The 21230-nt window shown below is 45.8% G+C and overlaps 1 protein-coding gene across 8 annotated transcripts in view; it reads right to left on the reverse strand.

Moving 5' to 3' along the window:
* The window catches only part of SUN1 (Sad1 and UNC84 domain containing 1), a 152971-nt gene that overhangs the window by 99286 nt on the left and 32455 nt on the right, over positions 1 to 21230 (reverse strand). For 4 of the 8 annotated variants that reach the window (XM_030212206.1, XM_030212201.1, XM_030212202.1 and 1 more), the window contains exons 2-3: positions 14838 to 14930; positions 6834 to 7037 (exon numbers count right to left, since the gene is read on the reverse strand). In XM_030212206.1, coding sequence (XP_030068066.1) covers positions 6834 to 7037; positions 14838 to 14914 — 281 coding nt within the window. In that variant the 5' untranslated portion in view covers positions 14915 to 14930. Of the gene's footprint in view, positions 1 to 6833; positions 7038 to 14837; positions 14937 to 21230 lie in introns of all 8 variants that reach the window. The other 4 variants (XM_030212205.1, XM_030212203.1, XM_030212204.1 and 1 more) reach the window with 2 other exon arrangements.

Consider the following 21230-nt stretch of genomic DNA (forward strand, 5'->3'; position numbering starts at 1 on the left):
CAAGCTTCATAGTAGGAATCTACGTGTCCCCCATATTAAAAAATAAGATCTCAGTAACTGCGAACCTGTATGATTTTGAACCTCATCTATTTATGTACATAAATCTTCTGACAGCAGTGGATCCCTTCACCATGACTTAAAACCTATTTCTGCCTAAGTATTAAAATGATTCTCAGGTGATATACAAGCTTTTGAGAGGAATCAATATTTCCTCTTCAGTTGGCCAAAATTTGGAGGAAAGGAGGGCGAGGACACATGTAACCTTGGAAGCTCATGTACTACATCTTTTCTTGCTTTAAAGATGTATCATAACCTAAGACTCCAGTCTTCTACAGGACCAATACAGCTACCAGTACTGTACGCAAGCAGCTATATGGCTTTGTATTTGAAGGGAAAATTAGGTTCTTACCTTGGTAATTTTCTTTCCTTTAGTCATAGCAGATGAAGCCATTACGTATGGGTTATGTCCATCAACCAGCAGGGGAGATAGAGAGCACTCAAACTTTCACAGTGCCCTCTTGGCCAGCTAGCTCCACTGCCTCTTCAGTATTTGAAGCTTCCAAAGCAGTATGGCAAACCGCAATGGGAATCACAAGAGCTTTCCTCACAGCGAACGATGGCCCATCACAAGGGCATGAACTCAAAGGAGGGAATGCACATCCTCCTGGAGGGAATAAACTCATCCTCCTTATTGTATAAGTGGAGGGGAACACACACGCCTCCTGGAGGGAATCACACATCCTCCCAACACACTGGAGGGAATGAACTCATCCTCCTATTTATAGAACTGGAGGGGAACATACGCGCCTCCTGGAGAGAATCAACACATTCTCCAAAAAAAACATGCTGGAGGGAATGAACACATCCTCCTAAATTTAAACTGAACATGAATCCTGAAGATTGTTTTCCAACTTTCTCCCAAGGAAGGAACTTCAGGAAATTAGAACAGAACCTGAAAAACAGATTCACAGCATACAGACAGACAATCATACAGGTAGGGCTCATGGCTTCATCTGCTATGACTAAAGGAAAGAAAATTACCAAGGTAAGAACCTAATTTTCCCTTCCTTGTCATCAAGCAGATGAAGCCATTACGTATGGGATGTAACAAAGCAATCCCTAGATAGGGTGGGAACAAGCCACACCACGCGCTAGCACTTGTGCACCAAAACGCGCATCCCTCCTGGCAGCCACATCCAGCCTGTAATGTCGGGCAAAGGAGAGCTTAGAAGCCCATGTTGCTGCACTGCATATCTCTTGAAAAGAGAGTGCTCCAGTTTCAGCCCAAGAGGAAGAAATCGCTCTAGTAGAATGTGCCTTAAAGGCTACAGGCGGAACCCTGCCGGCCAGCAGATAAGCTGAAAAGATAGTTTCTTTGAGCCAGCGGGCAATAGTGGCTTTAGACGCTGGAGACCCTCTGCGAGAACCGGATAGCAAAACAAACAGATGATCAGAAGTCCTGAAAGAGTTAGTAACTCGCAGATACTGCAGCAGAGTCCTGCGCACAACCAAAAGGTGCAGCTGCCCAAAAGATTCTGGAAACTCTTCCTCTGAAAAAGAGGGCAAGAAAATAGGCTGGTTTAAGTGAAAGGCTGAAACCACCTTAGGCATAAAGGAAGGCACGGTCCGAACCGTGACTCCGGACTCTGAAAATTGCAGAAATGGGTCTCTACAGGACAGCGCCTGGAGCTCTGACACCCGTCTCGCCGAGGTAATGGCCACCAGAAAAACGGCCTTCAGTGTCAAGTCTTTCTCCGATGCTCGCCGAAGCGGCTCAAAAGGAGATGCCTGCAGGGTTTTCAAAACTAGCCCCAGGTTCCAAGCTGGACAGGGTGCTCGCACTGGAGGTCGGAGCCGAAGCACCCCTCTAAGAAACCGTGCCACATCTGGGTGAGCAGCCAAAGACACGCCTTCCACCTTACCATGAAGGGAGGCCAACGCTGCCACCTGCACCCGCAGGGAATTATAGGCCAAGCCTTTTTGTACACCTTCCTGCAAAAAGTCCAGAATCGGCGAGACAGGAGCCCGCATTGGAACAATGGCTCTGGAAGCACACCAAGACTCAAACAGGCACCAAATCCTGGCATAAGCCACGGAAGTGGACCGCTTGCGGGCTTGCAGGAGAGTGGAAGTAACTTTATTGGAATAACCTTTATCCCTCAATTGCGCCCTCTCAATAGCCATGCCGTAAGACCAAAGTGGCCGGCGCCCTCCATGGCTACCGGTCCCTGAGTCAAGAGGTAACGGCAGAGGAGCCTCCAGGAGCATCTGTCGGAGGTCTGCATACCAAGGTCTCCTTGGCCAATCCGGGGCGATGAGGACCACTTCTCCTGGGTGCAGCCGAATCCGCAAGAGCAGGCGCCCTATCAAGGGCCATGGGGGAAACACATAAAGTAGACCCGGAGGCCAGGGTTGAGCCAAGGCATCCAACCCCGCCGAGCGAGGATCTCTCCGTCTGCTGAAGAAGCACGGGACTTTGGTATTGGCACTTGTCGCCATTAGATCCATCACGGGCTTGCCCCATTTGGCACAGATCTGCAGGAATACTTCGTCTGCCAGATTCCATTCTGCTGGATCGATCTGATGCCTGCTCAGATAATCGGCCTGCACATTGCTCTGACCTGCAATATGAGCTGCCGACAGACACTGAAGATGCAGCTCGGCCCAGTGGCAAATCAGTTCGGCCTGCGCAGCTAGTGCTCTGCACCTTGTTCCGCCTTGTCGATTTATATAGGCCACCGTTGTCGTGTTGTCCGACATCACTCTGACAGCCAATCCTTCCAGGGTCACTTGAAAGGCCAGAAGCGCCTGAAACACCGCTTTCAACTCTAGGCGGTTGATGGACCACTTAGACTCCTCGGGTGTCCATAGACCCTGGGCATGCTTCCCCTTGCAGTGTGCGCCCCAGCCCTTCAGGCTGGCATGTTACCACTAGGCACCAAACGGGGAGCGTCAGCGGCATTCCTCGCCGCAGCATGCTGTCCGAGAGCCACCACTCCATGCTGAGACGGGCCACAGGGAGCCAAGTAAGTCTGCATTGGTAATCCTGAGAAATAGGAGACCATCTCCGGAGTAGGGAATACTGTAGAGGTCTCAGGTGCGCTCTCGCCCAGGGTACCACTTCCATCGTGGCTGTCATCGATCCCAGCAGCTGGACAATGTCCCAAGCTCGCGGGCGGGGCATCCTCAGGAGCAGACGGACCTGATTCTGAAGCTTGCACCGCCTTGGCTCGGGTAGGAACACATAGCCCGAGACTGTGTCGAACCTGGCCCCCAAAAACTCTAGAGATTGTGAAGAGGACAGGTGACTTTTGGCCATATTGACGACCCAGCCTAGAGATTGCAGTACTGAGACCACTCTGGCTGTAGCTTGTAAGCTCTCTGTTGCAAAGTCTGCTCTGATGAGCCAGTCGTCTAGGTACGGGTGAACCGATACCTTCTCGCCTGAGAAAAGCAGCTACTACCACCATTACCTTCGAAAAGGTTCGGGGAGCTGTGGCGAGGCCAAAAGGCAAGGCCCTGAACTGGAAATGTTTTCCCAACACCGCAAACCTCAGAAACTTCTGGTGCGGGGGCCACATCGGTATGTGCAAGTAAGCTTCTTTCAGGTCTAGAGACGTGAGAAACTCTCCTGGCTGAACCGCCGCAATGACGGAGCGCAGGGATTCCATGTGGAAATGCCGCACTCTCAGGGACTTGTTCACTTCTTTTAAGTCCAGAATAGGGCGAAAGGACCCACCTTTTCGCGGCACCACAAAGTAGATGGAGTATCGGCTGCAGCCTTGCTCGGCGGGAGGCACCGGGGTCACTGCCCCTAACTGAATCAGACCTTGTAAAGTATCCTCCACCGCCGCCCGTTTGACGGCAGAACCGCATCGGGACTCCACAAACACATCTCTTACTGGGGCGTTGAATTCTATTCTGTATCCATCTCTGATCAGGTCCAGAACCCACTGATCTGAGGAAATCTTGGCCCACTCCTCGACAAAGAGGGAAAGCCGTCCTCCGATGACAGGCATCGAGGAGAGGGCCGGCGTACCATCATTGAGAGGGTCGCCCCTGAACTCCTGGTCTTGAGCCACCGGCTGCGGAACGCTTGTCCGAGCGAAAGGAGTTCCTCTGCTGACCACGGGCACGTGAAGTGAACCCAGCAGAACGCCCCGGGCGGTACCTTCTAGCTTCACGGAAGCGAGGTCTGTACGAGGAGTGGACCGCCTGGCCCTTAGAGGAAGGCCTCTGCCTATCTTCGGGCAAGCGCTGGGGTTTTGGATCACCCAGGCCTTTCACAATTTTCTCTAACTCCTCACCAAATAGGAGAAGTCCTTGAAGAGGCAACTTCACCAACCTTTGCTTAGAGGCCATGTCCGCTGCCCAGTGTCGTAGCCACAGACAATGGCGAGCCGCCACTGCTACTGCCATTTGTTTAGCCGAAGCTCTGACAAGGTCATAAAGGGCATCAGCCAGAAAGGACAAGGCCACCTCCATCCGCGGAGCCACATCCAAGAAGGGCTCTGCTCCATCTCCGGGCTGAGCCACTGCCTGTTGCAGCCAAGCTAGGCAGGCTCTCACAGCATAACAGCTGCATGCAGACGCCCGAACAGTGAGACCTGCAATTTCAAAGGACTGTTTCAACGCTGTTACAGGCCTACGGTCTTGAACATCCTTCAGGGCAACACCTCCTTCAACAGGGAGGGTAGTTCTCTTTGTCACCGCAGTGATTAGGGCATCCACTGTAGGCATTTGAAAACGAGCCATATGTCCCTCACGCAGAGGGTATAACTGCCCCATAGCCATGGAAACTCTCAAAGGTCCCTCGGGGTCAGCCCACTGAGCCGAAACAAGCTCTAGGATGGAGTCATGCAAAGGGAAGGCCCGAGCAGCTTTCTTGGTACTAGCCATCCTGGGATTACCCGAGGAGGCCATGCCACTGTCAGGATCTTCAATCGAGAGGGCCTGCAGGGTATCTGAAATAAGCGCTGGCAGCTCATCATGGTGGAAAATCCTCACCGCGGAGGGATCATCCAGATCCTGTGGTAAATCCGCACCTGACTCTGGTTCCTCAGACCAAGAACGTCTGTCAGAGTTCTCTGAATCCTCACACCCCGACCACGGGGGGGGGAAAAAGGTGCACCACAATCTGAAGGGGAATTAACCCTTCTGCGCTTATCTTTAGGCCAAGCATCCGGGAAAAAAGCCTCACTGGGCAGTCCCAGGCCAGAATCCATCGGGGGGGGCAATCAGAGGAGCCTCAGGCGACCCTTGAGGAAGGGCTCTTTTCATCATGTATGCTTTATGCAGCAAAAGCACAAACTCCGGGGAGAAAATCTCACCCTGGGCACCCAAATCCTGTCCGGTGCTAGCCACTCCTGAAATAACCTCATCTCGAGGTGCCCCACCCGGCTCAGGTCTCTCCGTGTCCACGGAGGCCGCGCCATGCGGTGTAAGCAAAATGGCGCCCGCTGCCAGCTCAGAGCGGGAAGAAACATCGCTCGCCATGCTCGGGCCGGCTCCTACGCCAATACAGCACGATTTACAGAGCCCTGCTGCTGATTTGCGCTTGCCACAAGTGGAACAGCGCTTTACACTGTCCGCAGCCATCGCCGAAAAACGGCGGTAAAATCCAAAATGGCGGTTTTGCGCCAAAATCGCCCCGATCGCGGGCCCACCCCGGAGGAGTTGGAAAACACTCTTACCTCAAAGGATCTAGTGTACAACTATGATCCTGCTGAAAATCAGGTCAAAAACCTCTGTTCCAGCGTCTCTGCGTTTAAAAACGCGACGCGACTTTTTTTTTTTTTTTTTAAGCTGTGAGGAAAGCAGAGGTATTGAAGACTCCGGAGGCTCAGATGAGTGGGAAAGGCAGGGAAAGGGCGAACCTATATGCCTGCATCCACTGTTGGTGGGTAAGGACAGGGAAAGCAAGGCAATATGTCCACATCCACAGAGGTATGGGTAAGGCAGGGAAAGGGCTAACCTATGTGCCTTTAAAGTGAAGCTGCTATAGCCTCCAACACCCCGGTTAACAACTGGCAAGCCAGGAACCACCTCCCGGCCGATTTTTCTGGAGCTCGAACAAGCTGCAGCCACCCTGCTAAGGGAGATAGAGAATACTGAAGAGGCAGTGGAGCTAGCTGGCCAAGAGGGCACTGTGAAAGTTTGAGTGCTCTCTATCTCCCCTGCTGGTTGATGGACATAACCCATACGTAATGGCTTCATCTGCTTGATGACAAGGAATGCAAAGATTCACACAGAATGCTTTCCAACCTCTTTTTTGGGCAAGTTGCACCAAATTTTAAATCAAAGTGCTTTAATAAACTATTTTGGGGCCTGTTTACTAAAGTGCACTAAACAGTTAACCAGTACTGCGCTCATGTGCTATCCTACTGACAAGATGGAGAATTAGCCCACACAATAACAGGCATAATTCCCAAGACTGCATAAAGGAACTGTGTTACCTGCACCCATGCTTTTGTCATGCAATAATGTGACCTGCTGCTCGGAGCTATCATTTTACACTGGGACCAGCAATACTGTTCTGTCCCCCCACAATTGACCAACTAAAACAACCTAAGTGCATGTGTGCATGGGTGACTGGGGGAGGAGGAAATCAGTGGATTTTTCTTCTTTTTTTGCAACAGGCTGCAGTAACTCCATCCAGATAGTGTGGTAAGTGTATCTGCGTTATCTGAATTTCCTGTGCAGCAACTCCAGGGCAGATGCATGGTTAACACACATTTACTCTGTGTAATTTCTACACATAATGCATGGCAGGTGGAAACAGTTACCACATTTTAGTTAACAAACCCTTCTGTGTACACTGATAACTGTCTTACTTGACTAGGTTGTCTTTAGCAGATGACACACTCTCAGCAAGACAGGAGCTGTTGTTGATGCTGCTGTTATGGGCATCCTCAAGAGAATAATATCTTGTAGAATTCCCCAGGCGCAAGCTGCGTCGAGACATTCTCGGTGAATCAAATACTGGATCCAACTTGTGCTTTGTTTCAAAATCCAGAGCAGGAAACGAATAGCTTGAACTATAATGAAAATGTTTTTAAATTGCAATCATGAAAATTAAGTTGATTTAAACATTAAAACAAAAAATTTAATACAAACCTATTGTTAAGATTCAGGGATAGCAATCTATATAAATTATAGTTTACTCCTGTACCAAACATATAATGATAAACAAAAATTACAAATTCCCCAAACCTACACCTCATCCATTTGCCTTTTTTTGTGTGTCAAAAGTTTATGAATGCTGCCTATTAATAGCTTCATATAGTATAGAGCAAAACTCATATTGTACATCTTAACGGTCATTTTGTTTCTTGCTAAATGTATTTTAAAAAAAAAAAAAGCCTTCAAGCAACAAAGATCCCAAGTAATTCTGATTATCTAAGGAACTGAGTGACAAGTCCACTTTCCTGCTGTCCTGCAAGATTAGAAGAATCTCAATAGCCCATTATGTGTTTTATGACCCTGCCCCAAAACATATGGCATAAATGATCAGATTTCCCCATTTACAGTTGCCATGAAACAGCTGTTCTGGTTCATAATGCACAAGCAAATAATTCAGCAGGCCTAAATATTTAGCAGCTGTAATTAGATTTTAAGGATAGCAGAATATGTTAGTGATGCCAATATTACCACTGAATTGTGTTTATATTCAGCTTAAAAATCTACAGCAGCAAGACACTGCTAAGAATTAGTTGTGCTTTGATTTGTAGTAGGTTAAAAATAAATAAAAATACATTTTAAAAAAATTTGTTTTTCAAAACTCAGTGGCAAACTTACACATTTGGCAAACCAGGCAACGTTTAGCAATAACAGCTTCAATCCAAGCAAAAACAATAGATCCCGACAGGCACATAACTCATGAACTATCAGTGCGTACTTTTACCTGCAGGAAGAATATGTAATTTTCAAATAACCCATTCAGCTAGATGAATGGATTTTGGACATTGTTGTCATTGTGGGGGTTGGAGTGGGGTGGGGAGAGACACAAAGCATGTTTTATATATTGAAAAACACCATCATAAAATTGAACAGTGGTGTACACATGCAAAAAGTAGGCACATCAGAAGATAGTAGCTCCACACAATCATTCCTGGGAGCATAAACTGGGCAGAGTAGTGATGTATGCACATAAACACAAAGTAGCATGTGTTGCAGGGGTTGGGGCTATGGCCCTTCAATGCATGAGATGTGGCTTTGATTCCCACTGTGGGCCTTTTCTGGTTACTGTTGTAAAAGTCGGAGCAGAAGCCTAGTGGTTAGTGCAGTGGATTATAAACCAAGGAATACAGGTTCAAATCCCACTGTAACAAGTTTTGCTACTGAGACAGACATGGGGAGAGCCACTGTTTATCCCTGGGATCAGCAGCATGAATGTTGCTACTATTTGAGATTCTGCCAGGTACTTGTGAGCTGGACTGGCTACTGTTGGAGCAGGATACTGGGCTAGATGGACCACTGGTCTGACCCAGTATGGCTATTCTTATGTCAAGTACAAGCACACATTTGCACTTGTGTTGCAGCAGGTGTGAATTTCTGGGGCAGCATTTGTGCACTATTGAGGTTATTTTATAAAGCGACAAGTTGATTTATATAAAATAACTTACTCCGGGAACTGTTTTGGATATAAACAGGGCAGAATTAATCCTTCTATGGCCCTAGGCAAACAATAACACTGGGCCCCCTGCCCTGCGCTCAGGGCTGCTGAGAGACAAAGCTGGGCCCCCCACCCCACCCTCTGGTCCCTACTACCTTCAAAGTGGTGGTATTATAGGAGTCCCATCTCAATTTTTCAGCCCTGGGCCTATTCATTCCTACTTAAACCACTGTCCAGGGTTGCCCTTTAAACTTGCCATTGTGGCCGATAGTAGCAGCGCTAAATACATACTGCCTCCAGCCAACTTGAGGCCTTCCCTCCGACATGTAACGCTGATTTTTTAAAAGGGTTCCAGGGATGATCTGGGAAATTACAGACTGGTAAGCCCGACTTCAGTGTCAGGCAAAATAGTGGAAACAACCAGAAACACATCCAAATTAACACGAACATATCTAAATCTACACTGTAAAGGACTTAAATACAAATGTACCTACGCATCCAGCTTTTCCTACATAAGCACACAATTGTGGAACGCGCTACCAAAAGCTTTGAAAATGACGACCAACTACACTTCCAGAAAATAATAAAAACCACCCTGTTTAAAAAGGCATACCCCACCGATCCAATTTAAATGCCTGATCTCGGCTACACAAGAAAATTAAAGCACGTAATGAACACAACACAACTCTTCTGCTCTACGATTCCTAATGTGGCTTCTGCCACATGAACTATCTTACCTCAAAATCACATTGTATTTGTTGACACCGGAGTCGGCAAACGCCTCGCCGGTACTATGTAAGCCACATTGAGCCTACAAATAGGTGGGAAAATGTGGGATACAAATGTTAACAAATAAAAATAAATAAATAAAAATTATGAAACACACAGCTAAAATGGTTTAGTGAGACAGAGTCAGCATGGGCTCAACCAAGGGAAGTCTTGCCTCACCAATTTGCTTCATTTCTTTGAAGGCGTGCATAAACATGTGGATAAAGGTGAGCCAGTCAATGTAGCATATCTAGATTTTCAGAAAGCTTTTGACTACGTCCTCATGAGACTCCTGAGAAAATTAAAAAGTCATGGGAAAGGAGGCAATGTCCTTCTGTGGATTAGGAATTGGTTATTGAACAGAAAACAGAGGGTAGGGTTAAATTGACATTCTTCTCAATAGAGGAGGGCAAATGGTAGAGTGCTGCAGGGATCTGTACTGGGATCGATGCTATTTAACATATTTATAAATGATTTGGAAATCAAAACGACGAGCGAAGAGATTGAATAATTTTGTCTCATCTGCAAATTTAAAGTTGTGTAAAACTGCAGGAAGACCTTGGGAAACTGGAAGACTGGGCATCCAAATGGTAGATGAAATTTAATGTGAAGAATAATCTGAATCATGGTTACATGATGCTAGGGTTCACCTTAGGAGTCAGCAGAGATCTTGGGGGGGGGGGGGGGGGGTCTTTTACTAAGCCACAGTAACGTTTTCAGCTTGTGGTAGAAATCAGCTGGCGGTAAACACCAAGACGCCCATTATACTATATTCCTGAATGGTGTAGAACAGGTAAAAGTGAATTGATTTTTCAAGTGTACCAAAACATACAAAGACCAAGGAACACTCAATGAAATTACATGGAAATAATTGAATAGGAGGAAATATGTTTTCACTTAACAGCTACGCTCTGCCAGAGGATGTTATAACAGAAGTCAGAATAAGTTAAAAAAAAAAAAAAAAAAGTTTGGATAAGTTCCTGAAGGTAGAGGCCATAGTCTGTTATGGAGATGGACATGGAGAAGCCAGTGCTTGACTTGGGATTGGTAGCATGGAATGCTGACACTAATTGGGTTTCTGCAAGGTACTTGTTTCCTGGATTGGCCACTGTTGGAAGCAGGATACTGGGCTACATGGACTATTGGTCTGACCCAGTATGACTATTCTTATGTCCCATCCCACCGGAAACAAGTTGCACCATAGCAGGTGGGTGAATGGAGAAACAAATCTGAGAAAGATGCCGGGACTTGGGGGGCAGGGAGCAGCAGAGTGAGCAAAAAAGTACTTGTGCATGGAGAAAAAAAAAAAAAGGAGGGCCTTGGTGTGTCTACTATTGCTGTGGGCTGGCTATCAACTCATCTGTTGACACCAGGGCACACAGCTCTGAGAGGCAGGAAAAAGTTTTAAAATGGAGCTGGATTAAGCATCACACCGGACTACCTGAACCTTTTGTGCTCTAGGCATGTGCCTGGTTTGCCTATACACTGATGACGTCACCATATATATCCTCTTTAAATTCAATCTATCTGAAATCCACGACAAAATCAATACTGCCATTACCACTCTAACCTCCTGGGCTAATGCTTTTAAAATGAAATTAAATAAAGACAAAATGCAGTGCCTGGTTCTCTCTTCCCAATACTCCCCTTATCTCCCGACTACTCTCAACACCCCTGATGTCAAACTCCCCATATCTGACAACTTAAAAATACTGAGAGTAACGATAGACAGCCATTTATCTTTTGATAACCACGCTAAGCTCACCACGAAGAAAATGTTTAATATGATGTGGATATTGAAACGAGTGAAGCCTTATCTCCCACTCAACACTTTCCGGAACCCGATACAGTCTACTGTTATTACCCACGCCGACTACTGCAACAGTGTCTTTTTAGGATGCAAAACCAAATACTGAAAACACTCCAAACTGCCCAAAACACGGCTGCCAGACTTATTTTTGGCAAATCGAAATTCGAAAGTGCATCACCTCTTTGAGCAAAGCTTCACTGGCACCCCATCAAAGAAAGAATAAATTTTAAGATCAACACAATGACCCACAAGATCATCCACGGCGAATCCCCTGGCTACATGAATGAATTGATCGACCTCCCTGCTAAAAACAGATCTAATTCTTCACGAACTTATCTTAACCTACACCTTCCCAATTGTAGAGGAATTAAGTACAAGACCTACTTCGCATCCAGTTTCTCCTTTTTGGGCAGCCAGCTTTGGAACGCTATACCCAGACCAATCCGATTAATAAACGACTTCTTGCCCTTTAGAAAAATGCTGAAAGCTCATCTCTTTAAGCAAGCCTACCCAAATGCCCCAACCTAATCTTGCCAACTTCCACCCCCAATTCTGTCTGACTTAAATACCAACCTCCCATCCTTCCCTTTCCATCTCTCCTTACCCTTTCTCCCAAATTACACTATCCTATCCTGTCTACCCTCTTTTATCCTAGTCATATATTATCTAGCTCAACTTATCATACACTACTAAGCCCAACTTTACATTGATTTACTACTGTTTTATTAAAATTCTATTAACTTTATATTTCAAATTACTATGTAAGCCGCATTGAGCCTGCATTATGTGGGAAAGCGCGGGGTACAAATGTAATAATAATAATAATATACTTTAATCCAGCCCTGGAGATAACAAAAATGAAAGCTTTTTCAATTCAATTTAGCAAAACTTAAAAATATTTTAGCCATGCTGCAAAATACACATCACTGAAATTGATAATATATTAAGATCATCATATACAGGAATGCACTTCTGTGATGGTCTTATATTATTGATTTCAGGTTTTTTTTGTGCAGCATGGGTAAAAAGTTTGAAATGAATATGAAACAATTGCTAAGGTTGCTTCTCAACTTTTACAAAATAAATACTTTTTAAAAAAGTTTCTTAGGTACACCATTCATTTATTGGGATTTGTTAACTGCCTTTATGTACAGATTCACCCAAGGTGGTGTACAGCAGGTCCAGTTTAACATTAAAAAAAAAAAAAAAAAAAAAAAAATTTTGTGAACATTGTAACAATAGTAAAATGAGCAAATATAAACATAAATACAATAATGGGCAGATGATCGAAAGCCCCGCGCTGTTCCAAACAGCGCTCTAAAAATAGTGCTGGAACTGCGCAGGGCTTTACAGCCCCTATGATCAGGGATAATAGCATGCAAATTTAAGCATGCTATTCATTGATCATAGGATAAAAGTGCGTGAGGACTGTGCCTGAGCATGCACTCGGGCACAATCCTCCCGCACTTGTCTGACAGGTATAGGCTGTCAAAAGCCCAGACCTGTCAAACACAGGGATTGGAGGTCTATGGAACCACCAGTCCCCACGACACAAGTTCTGGTGGGCTGGAAATCCTGTGGGTCTCCAGCCCCCCTAACCCCTCCTGGCATCCCCTCCCATGAATGGAGCCCTGGTGGCCCAATGGGCTGCGAGTCGATTCCCTCCCCACCCCTGGTGGTCTTAGCGGCCCTTTCCCATCCCCCTACTTTCGGTGGAGGAGGGAGGTAGCCTCCCTCCTCTTCCATCGGCACAACCTTGAAAATGACCAGTATTCGGGGGTGGGGGGGACTGGAGGTCTGCCGGACCTACAGCCCCCATGTAGCTGGGGGGGGGGGGGGGGAGGAGTCCAGTCGGGGTTTCTGCTAGCATGCAAATGCATGCTGGACAGGGCTCACCATTCCTCCCCAATGGTCTGCAAACCCCAATGCCAGCTCCGAGTTGGTGTAGGGTTTGCCGCAGCCAGTGGGCCAATGTTTGGCACACTGGTTGCTGATCATTGGGTATGTGGACCTGCAAATCATGCACAAATGGAAGGGACCCAGAATGCAAGGGGCTGTACTGGAAGGATGGAGTGTATCTGTCAAAACCGACAACAACTTGTTCAACAATGACCTGCAGGAAGCACTTGAGAAGACATTGATGTAACCAGTTACAGGAAGCACAGGGTGGGGTGCCACTGGGTTCAGTACGAATTACACAGGCTTCAGCTAGTTATGGGGAGCCCAAGGCAAGTCTGCAGAACTACCCTGGGCTAGTGGCAGGAGTACCTGAGCCAGAAAGGAAATGGATGGACTAGAGACTGAGCAAGGGGTGCCCTGTTCGAATGGGATTGTTCATGCTTGTACGGGAATGGGGCGGGGGACCGCTTTACTTCAGAAAAGTCACCACCCCCCCCCCCCCCCCCCGCGGCCTTGCTTGATCACATGATGGGCCTATATGTGGGCTAATAAAAGTACCAGATGGCTCAGGTACTAACTGTTTTAAATGCATATTGGTGTATCAATAAAGCTGCAAACTAATGTTTACCATTAAAAACTGTGTAGCGGATCAATTATCCTAAGGAAGCTGTTACTTGTTGAGGCAGTCAAAAGAGGCAGGAAGCAAAACAGCAAGGTTAGGGGAAGGTCACGGCTGCCCATGTTATGAAGTTAGTCCTACCAAATGAGCCAGAAATAATCAATCCCCAAAGAACAGCGATACAAAACCCAAGATACATAATCCCTTTAACAGACTCCTGACTAAAGCAGTAAAAGCACCTCCCCTTCCCCATCATACTGGTCTTCTACTATTCCTCTGCATAATGGACCAGCTTTACCTCATTATGAAAAAATAAAACTGAACTAAACAGTGGCCATCAGTCAATAGTCAACTTATTTCTAGCAAGGAAAACCTAGGATACGCAAGGGCAAATAAAGTAATCAGAGGAAAAAGCCCCCACTCCCCCAAATACTGAGCCTGTGGTGGTGGGCATTTTTTTTTTAAAGACAGCTGCAGCAGGCAAAAAAATGCAGATATTGAGTGGCAGTATCCAGATAGTAAACTGATGTTGAATATCTAGATAGAGTGGTGACGTATAAGCACTACCTGGACAGCCATGATATTCAGTCACTATCCAGATAGTTATCTGGACAGATTTAGGCCAGCCTTTTGCTGGATAACTTGATAGTGCCAAGGCAGTCCTGGGGCAGAGACCAGATATCTTTATCTGCTGAATTTGTCTCAGTGGGACTTATCCGGATAGCAAGTACTGCCACCCAGATGTCCTTTTAAATATTGACCCCTTTGTTTTCCTATTATACTGCTCTTCCCAGCAGCATCATTGCTTATTGCTCATTCTACACAATGTTTTTGGGTGGAGTCTGGGACAAAGGTTTACTCATAACAAAATGCATAACGACTGAGTCACTGACTTGGCATGGGCTGAGGCTGTACTAAAAATTTTGAAAGAAAACTACAGTACACATTTTCTATGGCGAAGATACGTCCCTCTGTCCCACCACATATTTTACTTTGCAAATATTTGTAACAACTCATCACTTTAAAAATTACTCAGTAGAAAAAGTCCAACTCTACAGGAAACAAATCTGCAAACAAAAGTATTTTAACATTTACCATATTTTAAATATTTAAAAAAAAACTCTCACCTGAGCGCATATGTATAGCCAGTGTTCTCTGGCACACACTGAGGAGGAGTATATGTGTGCAGATATGAAAAATCCATGCTGTTTCAAATCATACTGTAAAAAGGTGGGAAAAGCATGATGCAAATATTTAACAGTTTTCAAATTAAGGACATGCCCGTGCTTTGATCAGCTTGATCTTTGGAAGCAGCAGCAGACCAGATAGACACTAATGTTCAGTGCATTTTTTTTCTAGTAAAAAAAGGTGCTGGTACTCAAATGCCAGATCACCCTTCAGGAGTGTGGGGTGATCACTGAGGGACCCACCCCACAATAGCCAGGCCCCCTGCAACCAGTCACAGAATCTATGACATGGCAGAATTGGTGTGTAGAGCCTGAAAACTTGGGGACCATGGGTCAATTTTAGCAGGCAATGGAAAAGGTGCCAGAACTCAGTATCCCCTCAAAAAAAGCCCTGCTAATGTTAGACCATAAAAGCATCAGGAACTCCTGCATCATGATACGAATTATCACTACTCTACTCTGGAGCAAAGACAACAAACTCTTATTCCTATCAAAGCCACATGCGGAAAAACAGTTTCCTTCCTTTGTGTATATCTGCTCTTCCCTGCTCTTTACTCCTCTTGCCTCATTCAGCCTCCAGAACAGGGGTTCTTAACCTTTTTTGGTTCCTGCTCCCTTTTAGCTGACCAATGAGACCTCACACCCCCTTGGGTTAAACCACATGCCCATTAGTGACTGACAGTTGTGTCAGTGTTAGAGCTAACTTGTTGCTAAAATTACAGTAGTACAGTTATACTACCAGAAACTGTCCTAATTACTGAAAAACTTTCTAAACAAAGTGAAGGCAGTTAATTGCCTTAGATTTCAAGGCCCTTCGCCGTACCCTGTTTGACCTCTTCACTCCCCTTGGAGCTGCAGGGCCACTGGTTAAGAACCCCTACATTCTCCAAATGGAGAATTTAATCCATAAATTTTTAAGGGGGGGGGGAGACTGCTTTAAAAAGCATCAAGTATGGAATTCTGTAGTTGAAGGAATAATGATCCAAATGTATTTTACTGCACCACAGACTTACATGGGTGATCAAAATCCTAGCCAAGGACTTTTTTATACCATACCATCAAATATTCTTATATTCCGCATATCTCAACAGATCCTTCGTGGATTACAAGAGTAAACCTCAACAGAGGGAGTTATAAAATGTGATAATGCTCTATTAATAGTCAAACAGATCTAAATCATTTTGAGAACAAGTATGTCTTGAGAAATTCTGAAACAGAAAAGATGATAATTCTCTTATCTGCCTTGGAAGGAAGGCTATTCCACAGTCTAGCCCCTGCTTCTTATTTCTAACTCCTTTCAATAAAGGGAAATTAAATCTCATATACCATATTAACTTTAGTCCAAAACATCAAACCCAAATCAAAGCTTTTGGAAACCTCAGTTAAAGGCATTTACTTACAACTGCAAAACAAGACGTGTCCAGTTCTTTAACATTTTATTTCTCTGGCACTGGCTCAAATTCCTTCTACACTAAACACTCAGGACACACCCATACAGAGAGTAACAGCAGATGAGTCAGAACTACCTTTAAAATTATCCTTGTATAGGCCCCACAGCATCCCAGTGGAGAGAGCAGATGATCCACTTGTTGCGCACTGAGAGAAGGAGACTGAGAACCCAACGACCCTCTGTTACGCGAGCCTTCTGGGCCTGTTGGACCCCATTTTGGCTTACACTAACACCCCAGGCTAAGGGGCAAATAATGAACATGTGACTGCTGCCTTAGAGCAATTAGAATATGGGATCTGCGAAATAAGAAACTGACAGTAAATGGATGGGGGGGGGGTATAGGTATGGGGGAGGGGAAGGAGAGGGGGGAGGAGGGGGGGAAGGGGTGAAAATGTAAAAAGTTGCTGGAGAGATATGTGGATCCTTGTATACTGCTAATGTGCTTGCCATGGAAGTTATGTTATTTATAATACTAAATGGAGAGGAAGTTAAGCACTGTCTAGATATGTTTGTTGTGATCTCTCTAATAAAAATTATTGAAACATAAAATTATCCTTGTATTAGATTTCATGTTTCTTTGCAAGATTATTTTCCCTTTCTCTAGCTCACTCAAAACCAATGCTGGGATATTAAGATTATAAAAAGACTTCATTTGCAACCACCTGAGGAGTCCCCCTCCCCCACCTGCTCACTATTTCCAGTCTGCAGCAACTGACCTGAGAGACAACATCATGGGCCCTAAATCTGGTGCCACAGTTGTTGACCCCTCCCCCTTTAGGAGCATCCCCAGCCATCCTGAAATGTGGAACATCTGATCTGAGGATCAAATCCAAGTCCTTCTACATAGCACTTCCAATGGCCCTTTTACAAATGCTTAATATGAAGTCCTCTAAGCCAATTTTCAAATTTAGAATGTCTTCTGTTCAGACACTTAAGTACCTCATCACTTCCTAATGGCAGTCATGAAAGACAGCAGTTATCTGGTAGTAAGCAAGAATCACCTAGGTTTACAGCCATGGAAAGTTAGACCATAAAATACTAGCTTGTTTCCTGGTCTTACTGCTAGGTCTCCTTTCCTTTTGCCTTAAATTTATTTTTAATTTAATACTGTTGCACCATGGCAGATAGCAGGACTGCTGTGGTTACCCTGTCCCTGCTTTTTCAAATCAAACATTAACTTGCAATATGGAGGGAAGTTACACAGATGACTCAAAGTTAAGGCTGTTTTGTATGAATGTGCCCATGGAAGCACACAAACTATCTGAAAGCCAGGGACACAGACTGCTCATAAAAATCCCTTACTATACACTTTGAGCTTTGCCAACATTACAGATGTATACTATCAAATTCAACTACAGCAATGCATCCCAATGTGGAGTAGCAAACTAGTGGGTTAGGGCACCAGGATGAGAACCAGGTAAGTCTTGTTCAGATTATGCTGCTGTACACTGGGATCTTGGGCAAGTCACTTAACCCTTTATTGCTTTAGGTTAACAAAAAAAAAAAAAAAAACAACTGTAAGCCCTCTGGGGGCAGGGAAATACCTAGGGTACCTGAATGTAACTCACTTTGATCTACTACTGAAAAAACGTGAGCTAAAGCCAAAACACACAACCAAAAACCACCCATACGATGCCACTTTATCACTGAAGTTCATGTGAGCCCAGATGATGAAAAAAAATTAAAAACATACCTTCAAGTCTTCTCCCTTCCACTCCCTCCTCCCCTCACTGATTCAAAGCATGAAGACAGCAGCAGCTGTAGTACCAGTCATCACAGTGTGTCTCTAGTACTCTGCATGGGTTTCCAGTCAAACAGGAATCCCATGCAGGAGGGAGCAGGAAATATGAATAGGCACCATCTCATAGGCCCCATGCTAACTACCACTATTGGGTATAGATCACAGTGAAGGTCTTTGGGGGGGGGGGGGGGGGGGGGGAGGCGCGCAAAGAGAGCCCTCTTTCTGAGACCCGATCTGCTGATGAAGTGCCTATTTAGGGTTCTGTCCACAGTTTGGGAACCAATAAGCTACCATTACTGAACGTATTCAAGTGAATGAGATCTTTTGATCAATTCACTTAAATTAGGAAAATTATTATTATTTTTTTTTTTTTTTGCTACATTTGTACCCCGTGCTTTCCCACTCATGGCAGGCTCAATGCGGCGGGCAATGGAGGGTTAAGTGACTTGCCCAAAGTCACAAGGAGCTGCCTGTGCCGGGAATCGAACTCAGTTCCTCAGGACCAAAGTCCACCACCCTAACCACTAGGCCACTCCTCCACTCCTTACCATTTCCATTACCTATTATAATTTATCAAGCTTTCTGAATAAAAAAAATCAAAGATTTCTTTGGGAACTGTTAATTTTTATTTTATTTTTGTTACATTTGTACCCCGCGCTTTCCCACTCATGGCAGGCTCAATGCGGGAATCAAACTCAGTTCCTCAGTTCCCCAGGACCAAAGTCCACCACCCTATTCAGAGGTCATCTGAATGTAAACATTGTCTCAATACATTTTAAACAGAGAAAACAGAACACACCAACACATAGTGATCTTTTGTAGTGAGGTGAGACAACCAGAAATGGACACAGTACCCAAGGTACAGATAAACTACACCATTGATCTATCCAGAGGCATAATGATCACTCAATTTTGTTCCCCCATCCCTTTTTTTTATATAATCCCTAACTTTTTTTTTTTTTTGGGGGGGGGGGGGGGGGGGGAGAGAGGTTGTTTTGTTTTAGCAGCATGGCACACTGGATTGAAAGTTTCTACATATAGACAATGATTCAATTCTTTTTCTTCTGCAGCGATTCCTAACTCTGAAGCTAGCATTTTGTACCTATAATTGGAATTATTTTTCCCTATATACATCACTTTGTACTTGTCTGCCCAATCTCCTAGTCTCACAAGATCCTTCTGCAAATCCTCACAATCCTCAGTGATTTCAACAATTTTTGTATGATCACGGACTTGATCACCTCCCTCGTCACTCCTATTCCCAAATCATTTATGACTGTTAAACAGACCCCTGTGGCACTTCTCTAGTGACCCTTTTCCATGTATTTCCTTTTAGCCGGTTTGCAATCTATCCTATGACTCACTTAATTCCTATTTACACAAATAAGGTCTCCTATTTTTCTGTACTTTTGATGATTGTCTTCTAGCAACTATGGCCATATTCTTAAAGGACAGGCCATTACATTATTCTCCAATAGTCATCTAATATAATAAAACGCACCGTGAACGTTCTAATGAGGACAACGTTCTATGAAGCCATCTGACGTCACTCCCAGGCTGAGGCTGAAGGGTTCGTGGATTCGTGGTGTGAAGCCTCCCTTCAAGCCAGCCAGCCAGCCGTCTCTGCCCCGCCCTCGCGACAAAACAAACAAATCCGGAAGCGAAACGTCAGGGAAGGAGGTGGCGCTCCCGACGTCTAGCCTTCCCTTCGCTGTGTTCCGCCTTCAAAATAAGGCGGAACACAGCAAAGGGAAAGCTAGACGTCGGGAGCGCCGCCTCCTTCCCTGACGCTTCGCTGCCGGAAACGCCACGGAGGTAAATTGAAAAAGAAGAAAAACAAAAAACAAAACGATGCATGGATGCGAAGGGGGGGGGGGGGAGAAGAGGGCGGGCCAGGCTGGGACATGGGATAGAGAGGAGCATGGATGCGAGGGGGGGGGTCATGGAAGGGAGAGAGGGGACTTGCTGGAAAAAGATGAATGGAGGCGGCAGGGGACAGAGGAGCATGGATGGGCATGGATTGCGAGGGCAGGGCTCAGGGAGAGAGGGGAATTGCTGGAAATGGATGAATGGAGGGGGCAGGGGAGCATGGGTGGCCATGGATTGGGAGGGCAGGACTCAGGGAGAGAGGGAAATTGCTGGCTAGGGATGAATAGAGGGGACAGATGGGCATGGATGGATATGGATTGCAGGGCAGGCCTCAGGGAGAGAGGGCAATTGCTGGATAGGGATGAATGGAGGGGCCAGGTGACAAAGGAGCATGGATGGGCATGGATTGGAAGGGCAGGACTCAGGGAGAGGGGAAATGCTGGATAGGGATGAATGAACAGATGGGCATGGATGGATATGGATTGCAGGGCAGGCCTCAGGCAGAGAGGGAAAATGCTGGATAGGGATGAATGGAGGGGGCAGGTGACAGAGAAATATGGATGGCCATGGATTGGGAGGGCAGGGCTCAGGGAGAGAGGGGAATTGCTGGAAAGGGATGAATGGAGGGGGGCAGGGGACAGAGGAGCATGGATGGGCATTGATTGGGAGGGCAGGGCTCAGGGAGAGAGGGGAATTGCTGGAAAAGGATGAATGGAGGGGCCAGGGGACAGATGGCCATGGATTGGGAGGGCACGGCTCACACTCTCTCTCTGATATACGTCTTTCTGACTCTCACTCTCACACACTCTGTCTCGCACTGTATCACATTCACTCTCTATGTGCCACACAGTCACTCACACACTCGCTTGGTCTCATACACTCACTCAAACAGAGAATCTGTGTCTCACACACACTCTCTCGCCCACACACACACACTCTCTCTCACACTGTCTCACATACACACTTGCACACACTCTCATTCTCACACACACACTCTCTCACAAACACACTCACACCCAGACTCACTCTCTCTCTCACACACTCACACTTTCACTCTGACTCTCAAACAGTCACTCTCACATACACTCTCCCAAACATACACACTCCGAGGAAAACCTTGCTAGCGCCCGTTTCATTTGTGTCAGAAACGGGCCTTTTTTACTAGTCTCTCATAAATTTCAACAAATCAACCCTCCGCAAACGAACCTTTTCCGGAGATGGGAAGGTGGTAGAACAAGAGGACATGAAATGAGATTGAAGGGGGGCAGACTCA

This window comes from Microcaecilia unicolor, chromosome 8 (genome assembly GCF_901765095.1).
Source record: "Microcaecilia unicolor chromosome 8, aMicUni1.1, whole genome shotgun sequence".
NCBI classification, from domain to species: Eukaryota; Metazoa; Chordata; class Amphibia; order Gymnophiona; family Siphonopidae; genus Microcaecilia; species Microcaecilia unicolor.